This window comes from Osmerus mordax, chromosome 23, assembly GCF_038355195.1.
Source record: "Osmerus mordax isolate fOsmMor3 chromosome 23, fOsmMor3.pri, whole genome shotgun sequence".
NCBI lineage: Eukaryota > Metazoa > Chordata > Actinopteri > Osmeriformes > Osmeridae > Osmerus > Osmerus mordax.
In genome coordinates this window covers 8507773-8527733 of record NC_090072.1, presented here as the reverse complement: position 1 = coordinate 8527733, position 19961 = coordinate 8507773, and the positions used below count along the sequence as shown (strand labels likewise).

The following is a 19961-nucleotide window of genomic DNA, read 5'->3' as shown; positions in this document are numbered from 1 at the left end:
TGGTGTTACACATTACTCTCTTGTTCTCTGCCTGCTCTTATTCTGTCTCCACCACACAATTTCCCTCTCAAAAATTCCCCCTCTCTACCTCTCCAGCCCTCCCTCCCCATCATTATCCCACTCTCTCTCACTCACTGTCGCTGCTCTCTCGCCCTCCGTCCCTCACCTTGTACAGGGCGTAGCGGTCGTCCATAGCGTGTTTGATGAGCAGGTTCTTCAGCACGGCCACAGCCAGCTGTCTGACCTCGGGCCCGGCCTGCAGGGCCTCGGCCACCTCCCTCAGGAGCAGGCCCACCAGGAAGTGGTTCTTACAGTAGTCCTCCGTCAGGCTGAACTCCAGGCTCTGGTCTGGGATTGGACGACAGCGGGGGATCAACTGTCATGTCAAGGAAGCAGGGCGCCCTATCCGGTGTGCTACTGTAGTGTAGTGGGGTGCAGTTTACATGCGTGGGCGGGGGGGGGGGGGAGGGTGGCGAGCAAACGCTGTTGGCATTTCAACAAACTCACATCGCGTGGCAAGTCAAACAAACATCAAACGGACGTTGGTGTCTCGTTTTTTATGACTATGACTTTCAATGGTTATTACTGCACACGCAGGCAAACGTGACAAAAGATTCACAGGTGTGTGATTATGGTTTCAGCCAGAGTATTCACACGGCATTCGATGGGAGACAATATTCTTGACAATGAAAGGTTTTTGCAATTACAATACCATGGGTATGTGGTCATTTCCAACCCTTTGGGAGACATTTTTGTTCTTTGCTTAAGCATTCCAACCAAACCCTTAGAGTAAGATAATCATCAGAAGTTAACCTGTAAGAACAAGTGCGGTTGCACTGACCGATCATGTGAAAAAAGGCTGATTGGAATCTCGATTAGTCAGCTTCGAGGTGGTGCCTCACAGGTTGTTTTCTGAGACACTCTATAGTCCTGAAGTCCCAACTAGACTAACAGGTTCTCAGCATTTCTTGGAGAGAGACACCATGATAGAAAGCTAGAGAAAGAGAGAGCGACAGAATTCAGAGGGACGGTGACAAACCAAGAGAGGAATGCAGCAGCCACACCGTCACGAAATGAAAGACAGCCCCGCTCGTCTCTCAGCAAATCAATCAAGGAGAAAGGTTGTTTGATTCGACGTACACGTTCCAGAACCAGGAACTACAGAAGTAGGACACCGCTGTGCTAAAGCATATGTCGGGGTGGGTCAGTGAATGACGAAGTGTTAGCATTAGCGATCAGAGAGTGGGAATGAGAGTCCTGGGGGAGAGGGGGGCTAGCATGGCAGGTTAGCTGAGGAGCGGGTTATGTCATAGCAGCATCCACACAGCCGGCATGGCGTTGATGTAGGGGCTAATGTAGTGGGCATCACCTACCTACTGCGCCAAAAAGCTCCGTCGCATACGAAATAAAATCTGACCACAAGCAAAAAAAATACAAACAGAAGGAAGGAGGGGAGGGGTGACAAATTAAAAAATAAATGAATATACCATGCAGTATTGCCAGAACACACTGTGGTTTAAAGTACTGGTACGGGTAAACATCAGTATTACTTATTCTTTAACAAACCCCCATCTCTGGACTCCACATGAACTGCTCTGTAATAGAGTTGGTGCTTCGAGTTTATGGGTGGACCGAACCATTCAAGCAAGTTAATGGGGGGGTGGGGGATGGGGGTGAGGGAAGGGATGATTGCTGGTGAGTTCTGTGGTGTGTGTGGCGGTTGAGAATACTGCAGGTTAGATTGGATTTAAGGAACGTAAACCACCTTACCTTGCACCCTCTGGAGCTTTGTGCGTCCGAACGCCATGGGCAGATTCAGGGGGATGTAGTGTTCGTGGTTACACACACCCATCATGAAGTCAAATTTCATCTCCGTCAGAACCTGTAGCCAAAACAATTACTGGTGTTATTCCTCTGGTTGATTATTGAAATGCGTTGGCCAGACCGCTTTCATTTGTGAGTCAAACATACTGATGTACAGTGGATTACTACGTGTGTACAACGGGACTTTTTGTGAAAGCTGAATCAGAGAGTAAACATGACTTTTTCTGCCAAGTTCGTGCACAGCTCTCTGACCTTTCTCTTCCAGAAGTCAGAGAAAGGAAAACCTTTTTTCCCCCCCATTCCATCTGACCTTAATGTTTTTGTTGCAATACATAAAGGCCCCAGACTTCCCACAGTGCTTCGTAGCGCCTTACATGGCTAGTTAACTCAGCATCAGCTTCTTTTCTTACTTCCGTATTGTACGCTACCTTGGGGTCTTTGAGAGAGAAGCCGCACATGTAGTCGTTGACGAGGCTGAACGCGAAGCCTCGATTCATGAAGGTCAGGCACCTCTGAGGAGAAACGAGAAGCCACCTTCAAAAAGCAAAACTCAAACCACAAAAACAAAATAATCCAGAAACGCGTAACAAAACAAAAACTGATTTCCTAACACTCTGCTGGATCAGCTGGTTGTAGGGTTTGTGGCGTTCTAAACACGAGTGTTGTCAACAGGGATGTTGCAGTAGTGTCTTTTGGTGGACAAACTATGCAACGCCAACACTTATGACATGGTTGAAGGGTGTTTCATCCGTTTTTTGATTTTTTTTTTATATTCATTTATCGGAGGGAGCTGGGTGAAGAGATTCCAGAGAAGATATGGTATGAAGATATGGTATGAACACACCAAATTACAACACAATCTCTGAAATGGAGGGAATTCAGTTGGAAGAATCAAATTCGGTACTTAATTACACCTAAAATCAGAAGTAAACAGATAAATGATCAACAGCCATGTTGGAGATTGGACCGTCATTTATAATAACTCTAACTGATAAAAGTCTGACAAGCGTATTCGGTCTCCTATTGGCTGATCCCACCAGCCTTTCTTACAGGTAAGTATGCCCTTTGAAGGTTATTGGACACTCACTGAAATGTATGCTTTAAGTTTGTGATAAGCACATAAAATAATACTTTTTTCATTCGAGTAATAATAAATAAGCTGTCCTACATTCATTAGTCTCACTGTGTTGTGCTTGGAAAACTTCCAATACCCAATAAAAAAACATCTAAATGTAAATCTAAATGTAAAGGTATCGGCGAGTACCGGAAAAAGAATATCGGTACTTGTACTCGGTCCTTAAAAAATGGCATCGGTGCATCCCTAAAGAAGACCATTACTAAGAACTGGCTTAAGTCTGACACCCCAAGCTACACACAATGGATGTCAATTATAGACGATATACTTGTGATGGAACATCTCACATATAAGTTGAAAATAAAAGAAGATGTTTTTATAAAACGTTATGGGAAATGGTTGACATATAAAGGCAGTCATGATTAATCAGATGACTGCAATATTTATTAACATAACTACACACAGGCTGTTTTTTTTGTTTGTTGGTTTATTGTTTTTGTTGATATTGATTTTCTTTTTCACTCCATACTGTTGAGGAGATTGTATTGTATTGTTAACATTGAAAACTAAATAAAGATTGTAAAAAAATATAATATGTCCAAACTTTTGACTGGTACTGTATATATTCATTTATCGGCCATTATAAATGCCGATACCGATAGTTTGGAAAATGCCTAATATTGGCCGATAATATCGGTCGGCTCTAGTGTGGAGGCAGGGATATGGGTTTGGTTGGGGCGTGCGGACCTACCTTGATGAAGGCGGCCAGGCTGAGGTTGACTTGGCGGGCCTCGTCTGGGATCTCAGGGTGGCGGATGGTGATGTGAGGCATGATGGAGAGCAGCAGGGACTGCAGGGCCTGGTGGAAGCTCTCCGGAAACCTCTGGGCTCGCGGCATCTGAACACACACACACACACGGCCATCAGAAGACAGGCCAGCGCCGACGACACGCAACAGGAAACGGCTAAAAAAATTTGCACAGCATATGACAAAGCATAATAAGTGAAATCTTGAATAGATGGAGCCATTTATTTGTTACATATTCATTTCCTTTTTGGGAGAATCATGATATACTGTATGGCGGAGTTTCCCAGACATGGTTTAAGCCTAGTCCTAAAGTACAAGGAAAAATAAAATGAAAATGTCAGAGGACTTGGCTTAACCTATTTCTGGGAAACTGGCCAACAGCACTAACATGACCCTTTTGTTTTGCAAACTAGAGTACGTGTCTGTGTTTTTGAGTGTGTGCCAACACAACAAAAAATAGACACACGCAGGTAGAATGAGGAAGTTACTAGTCCTATAACCATCTATGGCTAACCCCACCTCTGGACCACAGCCAGAGAGGTACAATAGTTGCATGTCAAACTATTTAAAGTGTCTCATGCATGATGTCAAACTACCCAGTATGTCACCACTCCTCCCCCACTCCTCCCCCACTCCTCCCCCACTCCTCCCCCACTCCTCCACCACTCCTCCCCCACTCCCCCACCACTCCTCCCCCACTCCTCCCCCACTCCTCCACCACTCCTCCCCCACTCCTCCCCCACTCCTCCACCACTCCCCCACCACTCCTCCACCACTCCTCCCCCACTCCTCCCCCACTCCTCCACCACAGTTCATGAAACGGGCACCGAGCACAAACCTTCATCCTGTTGCCCTCTTGCAGGTACAGCGCCATTGACTTGGCCAAGGTTTCAAAGAAGAACCAGGAGTACTGAAAAAGAGGACAAATGGAACAGCAGTTTCACAACCTCAGACAGCAGGCAAACTGGAAAACCATTAAAAACGCCTGAGTTAGTTAAATTAAGTGGTGCAATAATGTATGGTCCGAGTTGTGATGAAATGAGGCGGAAACATGGTTGTGGCAATGACTGACAGTTCTTCCTTATTCCTAGAAGATATTAGGTCACCGGTCGAATGCTACAGCACCACCTTCTGTTCACAACAGGCATGACATATCCTGGAGGGGAAAACCTGTTGACATTCCCTTCAAAGCTGCTGACAACTTAGACAAACAGACGAATGCACACACACACCTTGAGCAGCTTGTTGCTGGTGTTGAAGTCGGCCGTCTGTTTGAGGATGGCAGTGACCGCGGTGGCGAGGACTTCGTGGGTGGAAGACGATTTCCCGGACGTGCAGCTTTTGGTCACGAAAACGTACTGAGGACAAAACACAAACACACGGACAGCAGTCGTGACGTTCAACGTCAAAACAGGACCTGACGCTCCTCAATGTCAGTCCTCAGTCCAAGGAGATGTTTCTACTGACAGGTCTTCTCAGTCTCAGACCGGGCATGGTCCTAGGAGTGTGTTGAGAGACCCAGGTCTGGACAGGGCACCTTACAGTGTGTTAGCCTTAACCTCTTACCTTGAGAAAGGAGCGCAGGTAGTGTTCCAACCCTTCCTCATGACACCGAGAGACTATATGTATGATCACTCTGGAGAAACAAAAAATGGTTTTAGACCATTTGCGGAAAAAATCTCCAAAGTCACGTGTCAAATATCATGGAAATGGAACTGACATGCTTGATAGTTGGATGCTACATAAGAATATATATTCTTATTTGACATAGGAATATCATTTAATCAGACAGTCTTAGTGATTGTCAGGAGGGAGTCACCGGGTGGAGTTGACAGCGATCTCATGGGCCTCGTTGGTTGCCGTGGTGAGGACCTCAAACAGCTGCATCAGAATGGTAGGCAGGAATTTGATGATTACTTGAGTCTCCATGGCATGCAGACACTGGGAGAGAGAGACAGAGAGAAAGAACAAACAAATGAATGTAAGCAAGGAAGAAAGCGAGACAGAACAACAGAGAGAAAGGCAAACATTGGAAAAAGGAAGCGAAACATGGAGATACAAAATCATCATGGCTGGAAGTTAGTCAGCACCGAGACATGACACATTACAACGATACGTGAAAAAAAACGCAATCCACCGATGAAATCCTAAAACAGGAACTTTTAAAAGCACAACGGCGTGGATGGGAGCCTCACCTTCAGGTACTTGATGAGCTCAGCAGGGCTGCCCTCCGCAGAGGAGCACATCAGCTGGCAGTGCTGGAAGAACTTGTGGAGATGCAGGTCCTACAGAACGGAACACAGCACACACACACACGGCTGTTTGGAGGAATACACACACTGCTGGGGAAATCTGGGTCTCCCCATGACCCGTGCACAATGTGAGGAGGTGCAGAACAGGGTTCGGGTTCGAGGGCCGCACCTGTGCATAGATCGTTGACGCCACGTGGGTCCTCACTCTGAAAAGGGGCTTGGAGTTGTCCACCCACTTGATATCTGGCGCAGACTGGGAGGATGGGACAGCAGAGGTTTCACGTCAGAGCACCGCATCCAGGACTGAAACCATACTGCCAAGACAGTGTGTAGAGGCATCAGGTGGCTCACCTTCTTGGGGTCCAGGTTCCTGTCATACAGGTAGCCAGCGGGCAGGGTGGCAGACACCGGCAGCTGGAGCTCCATAGACTGCATCCTGCCCTCCTTCAGAAGGGGAGCCCAGGAGTAGCCCACTGGTGTACACACACGCGCACTGTGTGTTACACGCACACCCGCACGGAACATTTTGCGTAGAGGAATAGACACCACACACACACACACACACACACACAGGCTCTTACCCAGGGACTCTGCCCCCTCTCTCTTTTTGGTGCCGGCTTTGCTGCTGACCTCACAGCTGATGTGGTAGAAGGTGAATAGGATGTGGTGTTTCTCGTGCACGTGCACCGGTAGCTCAATCTTCACCTGCACAGAAAACGACAACGTTGATAAAGTTTTATCAACATTTTAGTTTTTATTATCATTAGTGGTGGTCATAGATTTTGTTTTTTAAATCTAGATTAATCTCACTGTAATCTTGGCGTTAATCTAGATTAATCTAGATTGAAATGGCTCATTTGAATTCCGCCGAAGGCATTCAGAATATGTGTGCTACCCAAATAATGACTAAAAGTAAGTCTTTGAGAAAGGGTTTCTCAAGACAGGTGGCGTATTAGACCAGGAGCTCATCTCCTGTTTCCAAAATGCATCACAAACTGCTTGAGAAAGATGTTCTACTATGATAATTGGTGATGAAAATAAATTATGTTCAATAAGATGTACTTGTGTTTATTAACTGTTTATTAGATTAGTTAGCTTGGCTGATAGAGTTGTGCTGACGGGCTTGCCTCGGTTGCACTCAAACATCGTAGTTTGACGACGACTCTTCCCTGCGCTACATCAGTGCTTGGCCCGTAGTGATGGGCATTCCGGCTCTTTTTCATGAGCCGGCTCGTATGGCTCAGCTCACTAAAAAGAGCCGGCTCTTTTGGCTCCCGAACGGCTCTTTAACTATGAATTTGACTATGATAGGTGTGAAGAAAAAAAAAACATTAAAGAATTAAATTATGAAATGAAATCATACTCGACCGTAAACACATATCTTAAAAAATGCATTGATTTGGCTCTCCTCTGAGTTTTGACTACTCTCTGACTGTGTGAGTTGGCTCGGCCCTCCCTCATGCAGGATTGACAGGAACAGAATGTGAGGATGATCGTGTGCGCCTTTAAGCCTACAAGTATTTTTTTGTTGTTCTTTGAATTAGTCAATTATTTTAAATACAATTAAAATTCATTATATCATAATTATTTAGTTTTCATAGGCTGTATTAATCTATTAAAAATAGAGTCGGCTCTTCAGATATGCGAGCCAGCTCCCGACATTCACCTTCAAGAGCCGGCTCTTAGAGCCGGATCGTTCGCGAACGACCCATCACTATTGGCCCGGCATCTTCCGCATTAGCTAAGGGATGCTTTGCGTTTAGGTCGTATTTGAAACTGGAAGAACTCCTATAGTAAACTAATTCCGCATAGCACAAGGTGCAAACAACCGTAGTCTTGTCGAGGTTTCCATTGGGAAGCTTCTTAAAAATACATTTTCCCTGAAGCAAACCAGGCGGCTTCATAGCTGCATCCATGTTAGCACGTCACGTTTGATGTGATAATTTCATACACACAGGTTCGAAGACTCGTTCTCGCCCCCTACAGTGCAATTCGGCTAGGTATACATCCGCGCTAAAATATCAAGGTGAAAGTCATCATAGCTTGCGTAGTATAGACCCAGCTCCCAACCGAACTTTGAGAAAAGATTAACGGCGATATTTTTTTATCGCCCGATAAGAGTATCGCGTTAACGGCCCACCACTAATTATCATCTTATCTCAAAACACAGATGGGTCCAAACGGGTCACACCGGACCAGGAGTCGGCTAAAACTTGATATGGTTAAATGTTTAAATGGCCAAAAACAAGAGAAACTGGGAGTCCCAGTTGAGAATCCGTCATGTTTTGATCTGCACTAGGAAGTTCTCCCAGAACCAAACATGTCATATCACTTCAACATACATTTTGAGAGACACCACTTCTCTTTCAGTGAAAAACACCTAACACGAGATGCCAGAAAAAAAGGCAGTGACCGCCTTGAAAAACATTTCACTTCTTCATTTACAAACATATATATGTATATAATGTTGGGATTATTTTGTAATTGATACTCTACACTGGTGTGTATCACCTCTCAAACTCAAATAAAGCTTTTCATCCACTGTGGTTCCCACTGCACTTGATTTGTTCGAAAAACACAAAAATGGCTCTTGACATCGAAAAGGTTGCGGAGCCCTGCACTTCCCTGACACAAGAAAGATTTGTGACGTATCTTAGGTTGTCATGTGACTGCTTTGATAAACAATCGCCATGGAGACTGGACAATAAAAACCAAGATAAGGAAGTGCAGTTCTCCTTTCTACCACAAAGGGGCAGCATCAGAAAGTATTAGAACTCCAAGCCGTGTCTGCACATGTGCTCCGTGTCACTTCCTCTGACGCACACTGTGTAACACCAAGCCCTAAATAGTTCCCCCTGAACACCAGTAAAAATTCTGAAGTGGTACATCACTGCTGTTTAAGCCTCGTCTTGTTCACAGGATGGAGTTGGTCAATGGTCATGTGTCAGAACTGAACAGAACAGTGTCCTTCCTGGCTGGGCCTCGATTAGGGAGTCCCCACAGATTAGTCAGATCAGAGAATAGTAAGTGGGTTTTAGATTGTGTGAGTGTGTGTGTGTCTGTGTGTGTGCTAACCTAATCTGTAAGACATGGACCATATGCCTTGGCGCCCCCTCTGAGTCTGTGACAGTGTTCTGAACTCACCCCCCCCCCCCCCCCCCCCCCTCTTCCCTGGTGCCTGTGTGAGCATGATGGTAAGTATGTGTGAGCATGGGGGGGAATGTGTGTGTGTCAGGTTGGCCGGCACCGTGTGAGACTCCCGTCGGTCTTTTATCCAGATTACGGGTCTAATCCCGGGTATTGGACTTTGAACACTTTGGACATAAAACCCCTAGTGTACTTCAACCGGCACCTACCGAAGCGGCGTGGGAGTTTGAGGGCTGCACGGAAATGTTGCTTTGCAGGAAGCTACCTTTCAGGATGGTACAGAGGACGGCAGGACTTCTCAAGGGCCAGGGCCTTACCTCGTCGTAGAACTCCGGACACTGGTTGTGGTGCAGAACGGTCGCGTAGGCGCTGCTGGTGAACATTGACTCTCCCGGCTTGCCGTAGATACACTGAAACACAGGGATCATGCTTAACGGCGATGAATCAGTACATCGCCGTGAAACCTTGAGGAACTGCAGTGAGGAAGTGGTCAGATATTCATGATTCATGCTATCAGGAAACATTTGGCACAACAAGACCGTATAGTAAAATTGGATGCCATTTCCAGGCTCTCAATACACTGGCCTACAATCCATGACAACAGAGCCAAACCTAAAGACCTTTCACAGACAGTGGGAGAAATAATTTAAACCGGATTAAGATGCTAAGATTAATGTGCAGCTAGCGCAACCTCTCACACTAAACCTATGGGATTGGAAGGACAAGAGTCTGAGCTTTCCAAGCCCCAGCTCCCAGCTATGTGGTATTGGCACCCGGTGCCAAATAACCAGCTAAGAGGCTGGATACCACACTCTAGTAAGAAGCTGTCAGAGTAAAATATGAGTATGTTAACTGGTATTCTATTGACTAGTGGTTGTACTTCGCTACTAGTGACCTATTCAATCCTCAGGTACGGCACAGAGCTCGTTTCTAATGCCAACTTCTGCAGGAGGGTTACTAAATCCAGTCAGATGTCTTGATAACAGACCCTGACATGGTCAGCCCAGCGAGAGAGGAGCAGATAAGTCTGGTCTGATGATCAGTTAGGACCTGTAATTAGGACACTAATCGCTTTGGTCAGTCCTTAATGACCACTCCAACGCTTCCCCCGAATGCTTGTTAAGAATGGCCTAGAATCTCAAAACCAAATAGGGATACAACAGAACCAGAAAGGCCACATAGAACAAAAACCTTGTGTGTAAAGCAGAGTCTGTGGGACTAGATACCGCCCCTGAACTAAGAGTCGACGTGGAGGGAGAGCAGCTCTTAAGCAGCTGGGTCTAGAGTAACAGTGGCCAGAGGTATGTTGTTGTTGCTCATCAGAGGATTACTGCTTCTCTAGCAGCATGGAAACAACACAATGGCGGTCCTCAACAATATGTGGAGGTGTGGTCTGACGGAAGTCTTGATTATCCTCCTAGGATGGCGGTCTTGGAGGGACTGGCTGGATGCCTGGCTCTCTGACTGATTGACTGGCTGGCTGGCTCTCGAGCGGATGGCTGGTTATGTAGCTGACAATGACTGGCTGGCTGGATAGCAGGCTCTCTAGATACTGACTGGCTGACGATAGAACTGGATATCTTATCTGCAGTCTGGGGCTGGCAGAGATAGACTCCCTTGTTCATACATGTACTAGGCAAAGCACTGCAGAGGGGATGTGCATTCTATTTTCTTCGAACATGCCGTATCTAGTCAGATGGGGTCAGATGGCTGAGCGGTGAGGGAGTCGGGCTAGTAATCTGAAGGTTGCCAGTTCGATTCCCTGCTGTGTCAATTGACGTCGTGTCCTTGGGCAAGGCACTTCACCCTACTTGACTCGGGGGAATGTCGCTGTACTTACTGTAAGTCGCTCTGGATAAGAGCGTCTGCTAAATGACTAAATGTAAATGTACAGTGCTGTAGTCTAGCTACTGTATGGGCATTTTTAGGTTAGTGTGGTGGTGCTTATCATCTCTTTTGCCCACAAAATGTTGTGTGTCTCCTTATCATTGTGCTCTATCAGAACCTGTGTCAAGGCCAGGAACTCAGGTTTTCCGCTGGACTGATTAAATTCTGACTCTCCTGCCTGGCCTCAGCTGTTTGTAAACACCTGATGATGCGTGAACAGAGCCTTGAGGTTTTATCTCAGTTTGACCTGTGTACGTGAATCTTCATGTCTATCTGTCTGCTGGTGTGTCTCTCTGTCTGTCTGCTGTGCCAAGTCTATCTGTTTGTGTCTGTCTGCATGTCTGTCTGTGTGCATATCTGCGTGTCTGTCTAGCCAGACAGCTACAAAGTTTCCAGAACAACATTTCTGGGGGTATGGAGAAAAAAGCAAAAATAAAAAGTCAATTTATGGAGATTTCCCTAACCCACAAATATTTGACGTATATGTGTGGAGAGAGAGAGTTATGAAGAAGGGAGGGAAGGAGAGGGAGAAAGGCTGAGCATTCACCATCTACCAGTGCCAGCTCTAATAACCAGCTTCGGTATCCTTTTTTCCCTTCCATTCCTGCTAAGCACTGGATTTCCATACAGAAAGCACTGACTTCCCTTCAAATCCCTAAATCTCCAACTACAACGATGGAACTTTAGGCCGACATCCTAAACACACACCTTTAAAGGGGCCGCTCCTTCCTCGTCAGAATCTCGGAACTGGATACACACCGCTATGTTTCTGGCCTGGGGAAACCATCAAACACACATCAATCACTTTACAATTTCATAACTTGACTACCCAATGAATACCACAGGGAGTATATATCAACTATCAATCAATCAATCAATCAATCAGCAACAGTCAATATAGGACCCCCACCCACCCCACCTCATCCACCCCACCCCACCGCAGTGCTCTGACCTTGGCGAAGGTCTTCTGGTTGTCGTATTTGAGCTGCTGGGGGTAGATGTACAGCTGGTTCTTGTAGGCGGTGAAGGGGTAGCTGTACTTGGCCTCCTCCGGGAGGAACTCTTCCATCTCCACGCTCACCCGCTCGCAGCCCTCCTCAAAGGGCTTGACGGGGACGTAGGACGATGTGACCGTGTCTGGGGGGAGGAGGGGGGCGGGCGGTCAGAACTACGGGTGGCATATGCTTCACCTAAAACATCCGTTCATCACGTATACCTTCTGCCTAGTTAACTGAAGATTGCGGCAGATGGAACTCAGTGCTGTCATGCCGTGTTGTATCTTATTCACTGACACAAATCTCGGAGGGGAAAAAGCTTCGACGAGCTGGGTGCTGTAAACCACTGTGAGTACGAATCTGTCCTGCCTGGATAAATACATGTGAAGATCCTGAAGACCAGTACACACTTGAGAAGTCGGGTGGCACACACTCTATGATGACGTTCAGCTGGCCTGGGATGGTCTGCAGCTTGCTCTTCTCTGGCCTGTGAAGAAGAAAAATGACTTTGTTGAACAACACGACACGCTGAATTAATTACTCTCTTATTAATTATCTCTACCACGTCCTGTTTAACCAAATGTTCTGCAAATACACAGCCAAAACCGCAAGTTCAGGAAATACAGTGGACCCAACAGGGCATGACAGTAAACCTCACCACCCATTGGATGGGTGCGTCTTATTGGTGACTTACTTCCTGATGTCGGCCAGCATTTTGATTAGGTCGTCGGTGGAGATCTTGCTGCTGTCCTGGCGATAGAGGGGGGAAAACTTCCCATCCATATCCAGACCACCTTGGCCATCCTTAAACACCTGCCTGGAAGATTTCAGAAATATTTACACCAGGACTAGTAGAAGACGATCCGTAAGTACAATAAAAACCAAAACAAACGGAAATAAAGATGGATCAGTCTAATGGGGATAAACAATAGGCACCGTAATCAATAAAATACAATTTGTCTATGAGCGTGTTTCGTTTGGTGAATGTGTGAAATCAGAGACAGACGGGTATGGCCGAGGGCCTGTCTTACTTGGCAGCCCAGGCGAAGGGCATCCTGTACTGGCCCAGACGCTGGCACGCCTGCTTGGCAGCTTTCAGCACCTTCTGAGCAGTCTTCAGGACACAAGCACACACGCAGAATAAAAATGCTTTCGAAAGGCATAGGGAAATAGGAATAAGAGATCGACTAACTGCAGGTAGTCTGGTAAGACAGTACAATCACTTGCAACAAGGGTGACCCTCTTTGTTTTTCTGCTACTAAAATCACATCATCATTGTAAGTGTAGTAGTTGTGGTGGTGGTTTTCCAACAACTAACTCCACTTTTGGTTTAGTTACTTTGGTCGTACAGTGTGCCAGTCTGATATTAAGACTGGAGCGGTGGATCATGCGATAGCTGTGTTATGGTCGGCGGGCAGAGTGTGGTGGAGTAGGACCTTGGGGACGTCCGAGGTCTTAATGTAGGGCTCGGCGCAGTGGGTGATGCCGTTCTGGAGCACCTTCTCGATCCTAGCCACCAGGAAGATGTCCGCGTGGGGGTTGGTCACTGAGAAAATACCCTGAAGGAGGGAGGAGGAAGAGAAATGGAGGAGGACGGAAGGTGGAAGAGGGAGGAGGGGATGAGGTGGTGGAGACGGAGGGATGGAGGAGGGCGGAGATGGATCGAAGGCGGAGGAAAGGTGAAGGAGAGATAGAGGGAGGGGGGAGGTGAGAGGCATTAGGTAAAAAAAAAAAAAAGAAATGGAGGAGGAGAGATTTAGGGGGAGGGATTGAGGGAGAAGGAGGGGACATGGATTAAAGAGAAAAGGAAATGGGAGATTGAGAGGAGGAAGTGAGATGGAATAAGGAGGAAAACAAATGGAGGAGAGGGAGGAGAGATTTAAGAGAGGGGAGGCGAGTGTGCGGCGTCTGTGAGCACAGGCATAAGTAACACATGAGAAGACGGAGCCTGTCTGAGCCAACCCAGAGGACAGGGGCGAGCGAAACTGCTTTTAGGTGAGGAAGAGTCTGCAGATGTGGTGTGCTTGATGTTGCTGCTGCACAGGATGCCATAACAAAAATAACAGAAGGTGGAACATCCTTTTGTAAACAAAACCTTTCTTTTGAGATATCAGTGATGAGTGCCGTCTCTGAGGTAAGGAGGTGTCGTGCTCGGAGGTGACTGCTGTCAGAAACCCAAGCTCTACAGGAAACCAAGTTGAAACTATTAAACTATGTCGGGGCCTGCAAGCTGAGGACCAACTACAGTTCAGTGCATCAGGGTGCACATACACTCATACTCAGACCACTTGCCTCTGAATAAAATGTACGGATTACAGACAGACACAAACACAAGCACACGTTTCAAGGAACATTTACATTTAGTCATTTAGCAGACGCTCTTATCCAGAGCGACTTACAGTAAATACAGGGACATTCTCCCGAAGCAAGTAGGGTGAAGTGCCTTGCCCAAGGACACAACGTCAGTTGGCATGACCGGGAATCGAACTGGCAACCTTCGGATTACTAGCCCGCTTCCCTCACCGCTCAGCCACCTGACTCCCTGGTCCCTGAACATCTTCCAAATCAATATTAGAATCGACTCAATTCTTGTGGACGGCATCGAGTTGCACTCAACGTTGTCTCTTTAAAATCAAAATAGATTCGGTCTGGGGCGTGCACAATGAATTGCACCTTGATGATTATAAACTAGCTGAAACAGGCAGGACTGAGATAGACAACTCAGATAGGGTTGTGGCAGGAGGATGCCAGAGCCAGTCAGCAACATGGCCTTCTATCCAGACCAACTGAGACTGTCAGAGAGAAGACAGCATGCTAGTACAAGTGCAACTTGTACTATTGATGTCATGAAACTACACAGAAATGTACATAGGAGCATTAGCGTGGTTGTTTTATTGGCTGACACTGACGAGTCCTGGAGGGTAGAGAATGATGGGCCAGGTTGACAACGCCCAACTGCACCTAAAGTAGAATGTGGTTTCGCAGTTTGGAGCAGCCCTCTAATCACAGAGGTAGGCTCTCCTCTTCCCCCCCCCCCCCCCCTCTCTTCCTGACTGTGGGTTCTCATTAAGACCATGGTTTGGCTCTGACCCCGCCGGCCTACTGTACGTAGCACAACATTGTAGTTTGCAAAACATCACGCCCAAATCTTTCCCTGACACGAGCTCATTTCAACTTATTTTGTGTTCCCGGGACATACTTTTCTAGTATACTCAGATCTTTCCATCCCAAGCCTCGCAGACTGTGTGGAATCAACTGAGCGGGCCACACACACAAACGTTTCCATTCTGGATTTGTGGTTTGGTAAAGGCCACGTGTTTTTCACGGTTTTCCTTCGTTCTCTCTTTCCGTCCCTCCCTACCTCCCATGTTCCTCTGCTCTCCCTCTGTTTTCTATCTGTGTATGGGTCTGGCCTGTCGTCTCTGCAGCCCGGGGGGGCGGGGGGAGTTGGGGGGGGGGTGTAGAGGAGAAGAAGTGGACGTAGGGGACTGGAGCAGTCACACTCTCCTCGTGATATACTGCTGCGTGCCACTTGGTGCTGTCCTAATCCTGCTAATGGGCACAGCAGGAAAAGGGGAGTACGGAGGCCTCTGTGTGTGTGTGTGTGTGTGTGTGTGCGTAGGCGTGTGAATTCCTGAGTGTGTGTGCTTCCTTCGACCTCCCACCACCTGCAGGAGTTTGCGCTGTCCGCCTCATAGGCATTAGGGGCCAAGAGCAAAACAGTTCAATGTTTCTAGCAACCGCCGCTTATACACTGACAACACTGAGAAAGTGGTGATATCACGCACTTGGCTGTCCAAACAAAGGATCAAGGTTACAGCTGTTCAATATTAAGAATAACAGCTCAGGGAGCAAAACCTTGGACCGGTGCAATACGTCGCAGATTAGCAGCGGAAAATCTGGTCCAGAAACTGTGTCTGAAGAAACCAAAACGCACAGCATTAGTTCACCGTTCATCATCTGACTGTAGCTCAGTGCACTTTGAATCAAGCAGGAAAATCAATTCAATCCCCAGTCATGTATGTGAGCCACGCGACCACAGCAGTGTTCATGAAGTCAGCAGATTTAGAGCTGAGGGGTTGCCAGGGAAACCAGGGGAATCAGTCAAGTAGAGCACCTGTCCGGTAAATGTGTGGCAGTGTAAGGTTCTGATTGGCTGGGGTAGTGACTCCTTACTGGCTGCTACCTGCTCTGCTGTTGTCTGAGAGGACGAGCAAAGTCACCCACTGACGACAAAACCATATCCTTCTCCTGACTAGGGCTGGCTCACACTGTCTCACGGTCACACAGTGTGTGTGTGTGTGTGTGTTGTGTTCCTAGATTTCCACATCCATCTCCTACAGATCCTCGCTGGTTAATAACCTTAATGTACGCAAAGGACATTGACAAACGGTCAATATGAAAAACGATGACGAGTTTGAACGTAACGAGGGGTCGGGGTCAAAGACATCCTTCCCAGGAAGCCCAAACCGCAGCCGGCCCCTCCCCATGGTCCTACCTGAGTGGGGAAGTGCAGCAGCGCCTCGGGCACCCTCTGGAGGACGGGCACGCTGTTCCCTCTCCCTCCGTCTCCGTTCGGCGCTCCCCCTTCCTCCCCCAGTCCTCCGTCAGAGTCGGAGGGGGAGAGCTGGGCGGGCGGGCCCTCCGCCAGCATGTCCCTCACGCAGGCCGGGTTGAGGTCCACGTGGAAGTCGGAGGAGATCTTGCAGCTCTTGGACACGTCGTACAGAGCCAGGCTGATGAAGAAGGGCTCCACCTGAATGCAGTTCAGGGGGGGGGGGGGGGGGGGGTCAGGGGTCAGGGAGGGGGGGGGGGGGGGGTTTAGTGAGGGAAGAGTGTGTGTGTGTTTATGTAAGACTGTGCGGGCTAATAGACAAAGCTAAGTGGAGAGAGAGTTTGTGTGTGTGTGAGTGAAAGTGCCGTCCTACAGTAAACAATCGTATTAGCTTGGCAGGCAGGACGTTTTTCTAGAAGCCATTAAGCTTTCTGCAGCAGGAGACGGAGTGAGGAGAAGTTAGGAGGGCACGGCACGCAAACGCACGTCCCTTTCCCTGCCTCTCATAGACGCTCCGGTGAGCGCTAAGAGATTCCTCCCTGTGCTTTATGGCCAGAATAATCCAGTGTGAAGGAGGAATAGCAGAGCTGGGTCTGGTCTGGTCATTGCAGGCTCATGCCACACAGCTGTGCATCTGACACAGCCATTCTGCAAACTCCCCATAAACGTCATCCAGTGTTTACTAGGCTCTACAAATTAGGGGATTTGGCTCTGAAATATACCAGTGATTGGCTTTGATGTTAGGATAGCCCTATCTGATGGCAGTAAATCCCGTTTTAAAGCTTGCCATAAAAGTACATGCAAAATAAGATATTCCTCCAATAAATTAGTAAACTGTTAAATTATTGCATTTAGTGGAGTGTATAGTGATGCATGGTTGGACATCCCAGGATACATTGGGGGAATACGACCCAATCCTGAGAAAAATGCGCTGTCTCCCGGCGGGCGCATGTGTGTGTGCGTGACAGTAGTGTGTGTGTGTGCCTGTGTGTGTGTTTGAGGTGGCCTACGTTGGTGAGGACCCCGTCTCCCTTGTCGCTGACGCAGCCCTGCAGGCTGAAGGTCAGGTCGTGGCAGCTGGCCACGATGCGCCGGCCGAAACGCTCCTCGAACGGCTTCACGTCCGGCTCGATGCCGGAGAAGTCCAGACGCTGGTGGAGGGGGGAGGAGGAGGGAGCGAGGAGGAGGGAGCGAGGAGGAGGAGGGAGCGAGGAGGAGGACGAGGGAGCGAGGAGGAGGGAGCGAGGAGGAGGAGGAGGGAGCGAGGAGGAGGAGGGAGTGAGGAGGAGGGAGTGAGGAGGAGGAGGGAGCGAGGAGGAGGAGGGAGCGAGGAGGAGGGAGCGAGGAGGAGGGAGCGAGGAGGAGGACGAACGGAGGAGAGGATGAGAGGAATAAGGAAAAAAAGATAAAAGGGATGAAGATGGGCACAGGCGTAGCACCGACGTGATAGAGGACGAAGGGGAGAAAGACGGAGAAAGAGAAGAGAAGATGAGAGAAGGGATGGGGGGGGGGCAGAGGAAGAAGCAGATCATCAGAATCACAGGGTTAGTTTACATGTACGAGGAATTTACTTTGATAGGTTGGTCCATAACAATACACCTAGTATGTAGAAATATAAAGAAAGATAAAAAGATAAAGCACTGTAAGATAAAACAAGTACTGTAAGATAAAACAAGTACTGTAAACAAGCGGCATCATATAAAAAGTAGGGAGAAGGAAACTGTGGTTAGCTTCTGGCATGCATATGCATAGGGACGTGGTACATGTACAAAACCACAACCAGCCAGTTGCTTTCAGACACTCAGTCCCAGGGCAGCACTGTTTCATCCCTCCCCAAAAAAAAATCCATGCTGATAAAAGCCCTGAGCATTGCAATGCCCCCTGGTCGAGACTTCAGAGAGGGAGGGCTAACCTGCGTCTCGGGGTCCAGGGAGAACAGCTTTTGTCTTCCCTCGTTCCTGTTGATTTTATTGAGCTGGTCTGTCTCCCTGGCGTACTGCAGAGAGAGAGAGAGAGAGAGAGAGAGAGAGTGAGAGTGAGAGAGAGAGGGTGAGAGAGAGAGAGAGCGAGAGAGAGAGAGGGAGAGAGAGAGACAGACAGACAGACAGACATAGAATACCCCTCAGGTCAGACAGTCCAGATAGCTCCCCTCCTCCTCTCTTACACCATCCAGCCTCCAGACAAGAAAGCTAAACTCTCTTTTTTATGAAAATAGAAAGGAAAAGAAATCCCAGAACGTGTGTCCACACACACACACACACACACACACACACACACACACACACACACACACACACACACACACACACACACACACACACTCCAACAGCCACTTGACACAGAGACAGAGTTCTTTGTTCTCTGTGTGAAGCTCTGGGCTTCTAGACACATTGAGGCGGTCTGGTCTCCAAGCATACACACTGCTGTCTGTCCAGACAGGGTCAGGAACTGGATGTAGACCCAGACAGCTGAGTTCTACAGCAGCTCACTGGGGCTCTACAACATCTAACCATACTAAAAACAACTTCTTCGTTTATTTGACAGTTCAGGATCATGGTCAGTGTACAGTACATGCTAGGTCGACATACACTCAATGTACAGTATATGCAACCTGTGTTTTCTAACTTTAAATTGTATTTACAGCTAATTATCCTCTTATAGATGTCACTGTATAGGTTGTGGTTAAGGGCCCCTGTCTGTCGATACAGGAAAAAAAAACTGGATAAACAGTTAAAAAAACAACCTTGTGTCAGTCAGTGGATGTACACATTGATCAATGGTTAAGATCCCATAATGAATCCTAGAGCATTTCTCATAGCCCTCTAGGGTGGGAATCTTTTGGTAATACAAAAAATATATATATATAAAAATACAAAATCATACAAAAGAATCGATTCACATACATTTGTGAATCGATCTGAATCGCTAGCAGACTGAATCGCGATTCAAATGTGAATCGATTCTGTCCCCCACCCCTAGTGTCCATGTTCTAACCTTCAACAGTTCAGGGTGAAGACTTCTTCCCACACTCTCCAGCAGACTCTCTCCCCTCCCCTGGCTCGTGCTGTCCTCGTCTGTGATTGGACAAAAGAGCAGTCAGTCAAAGAACAAAACGACCAAAACTACAGCAGAGGCTTGGTGTTGTGTCCTGCTAGCCAATGAGATCGCCGAGCAGAGAAACGTGGTGCAATAACATTCAAGATGACACACGTACGCATTCAAAGATATTTTCACTGTTGAGGCAGTGAAATCAAAGGTTTCTTAGAAGCTCACACTGACAAACGTGTGTGTCATGCGTCTATATTTCTTCTGGGTTCTAGATAGGAGACTGCATCAGTGCTTTGTATGCGAGAGGGACTTTGGGGTTGAAAGCTTCTTTCTGTTGCAGGTTCAAATCTCTTAGCTTTCTCTTCATATG

General features: G+C 47.6%; 1 protein-coding gene across 2 annotated transcripts in view; it reads right to left on the bottom strand.

The window, feature by feature from the left end:
- Positions 1-19961, bottom strand: part of dock11 (dedicator of cytokinesis 11) — a 54003-nt gene that overhangs the window by 20032 nt on the left and 14010 nt on the right. The window contains exons 9-32 of one of the 2 annotated variants that reach the window (XM_067261857.1): positions 19538-19617; positions 18456-18539; positions 17554-17694; positions 16487-16744; positions 13425-13547; positions 13020-13102; positions 12683-12805; positions 12399-12475; positions 11946-12130; positions 11702-11767; positions 9424-9516; positions 6541-6664; positions 6311-6432; positions 6129-6212; positions 5903-5992; positions 5527-5648; positions 5274-5343; positions 4940-5065; positions 4546-4617; positions 3651-3797; positions 2253-2336; positions 1771-1882; positions 1374-1412; positions 167-348 (exon numbers count right to left, since the gene is read on the bottom strand). In XM_067261857.1, coding sequence (XP_067117958.1) covers positions 167-348; positions 1374-1412; positions 1771-1882; positions 2253-2336; positions 3651-3797; positions 4546-4617; positions 4940-5065; positions 5274-5343; positions 5527-5648; positions 5903-5992; positions 6129-6212; positions 6311-6432; positions 6541-6664; positions 9424-9516; positions 11702-11767; positions 11946-12130; positions 12399-12475; positions 12683-12805; positions 13020-13102; positions 13425-13547; positions 16487-16744; positions 17554-17694; positions 18456-18539; positions 19538-19617 — 2687 coding nt within the window. The remainder of the gene's footprint in view (positions 1-166; positions 349-1373; positions 1413-1770; positions 1883-2252; positions 2337-3650; positions 3798-4545; positions 4618-4939; positions 5066-5273; positions 5344-5526; positions 5649-5902; positions 5993-6128; positions 6213-6310; positions 6433-6540; positions 6665-9423; positions 9517-11701; positions 11768-11945; positions 12131-12398; positions 12476-12682; positions 12806-13019; positions 13103-13424; positions 13548-16486; positions 16745-17553; positions 17695-18455; positions 18540-19537; positions 19618-19961) is intronic. The other variant, XM_067261858.1, reaches the window with a different exon arrangement.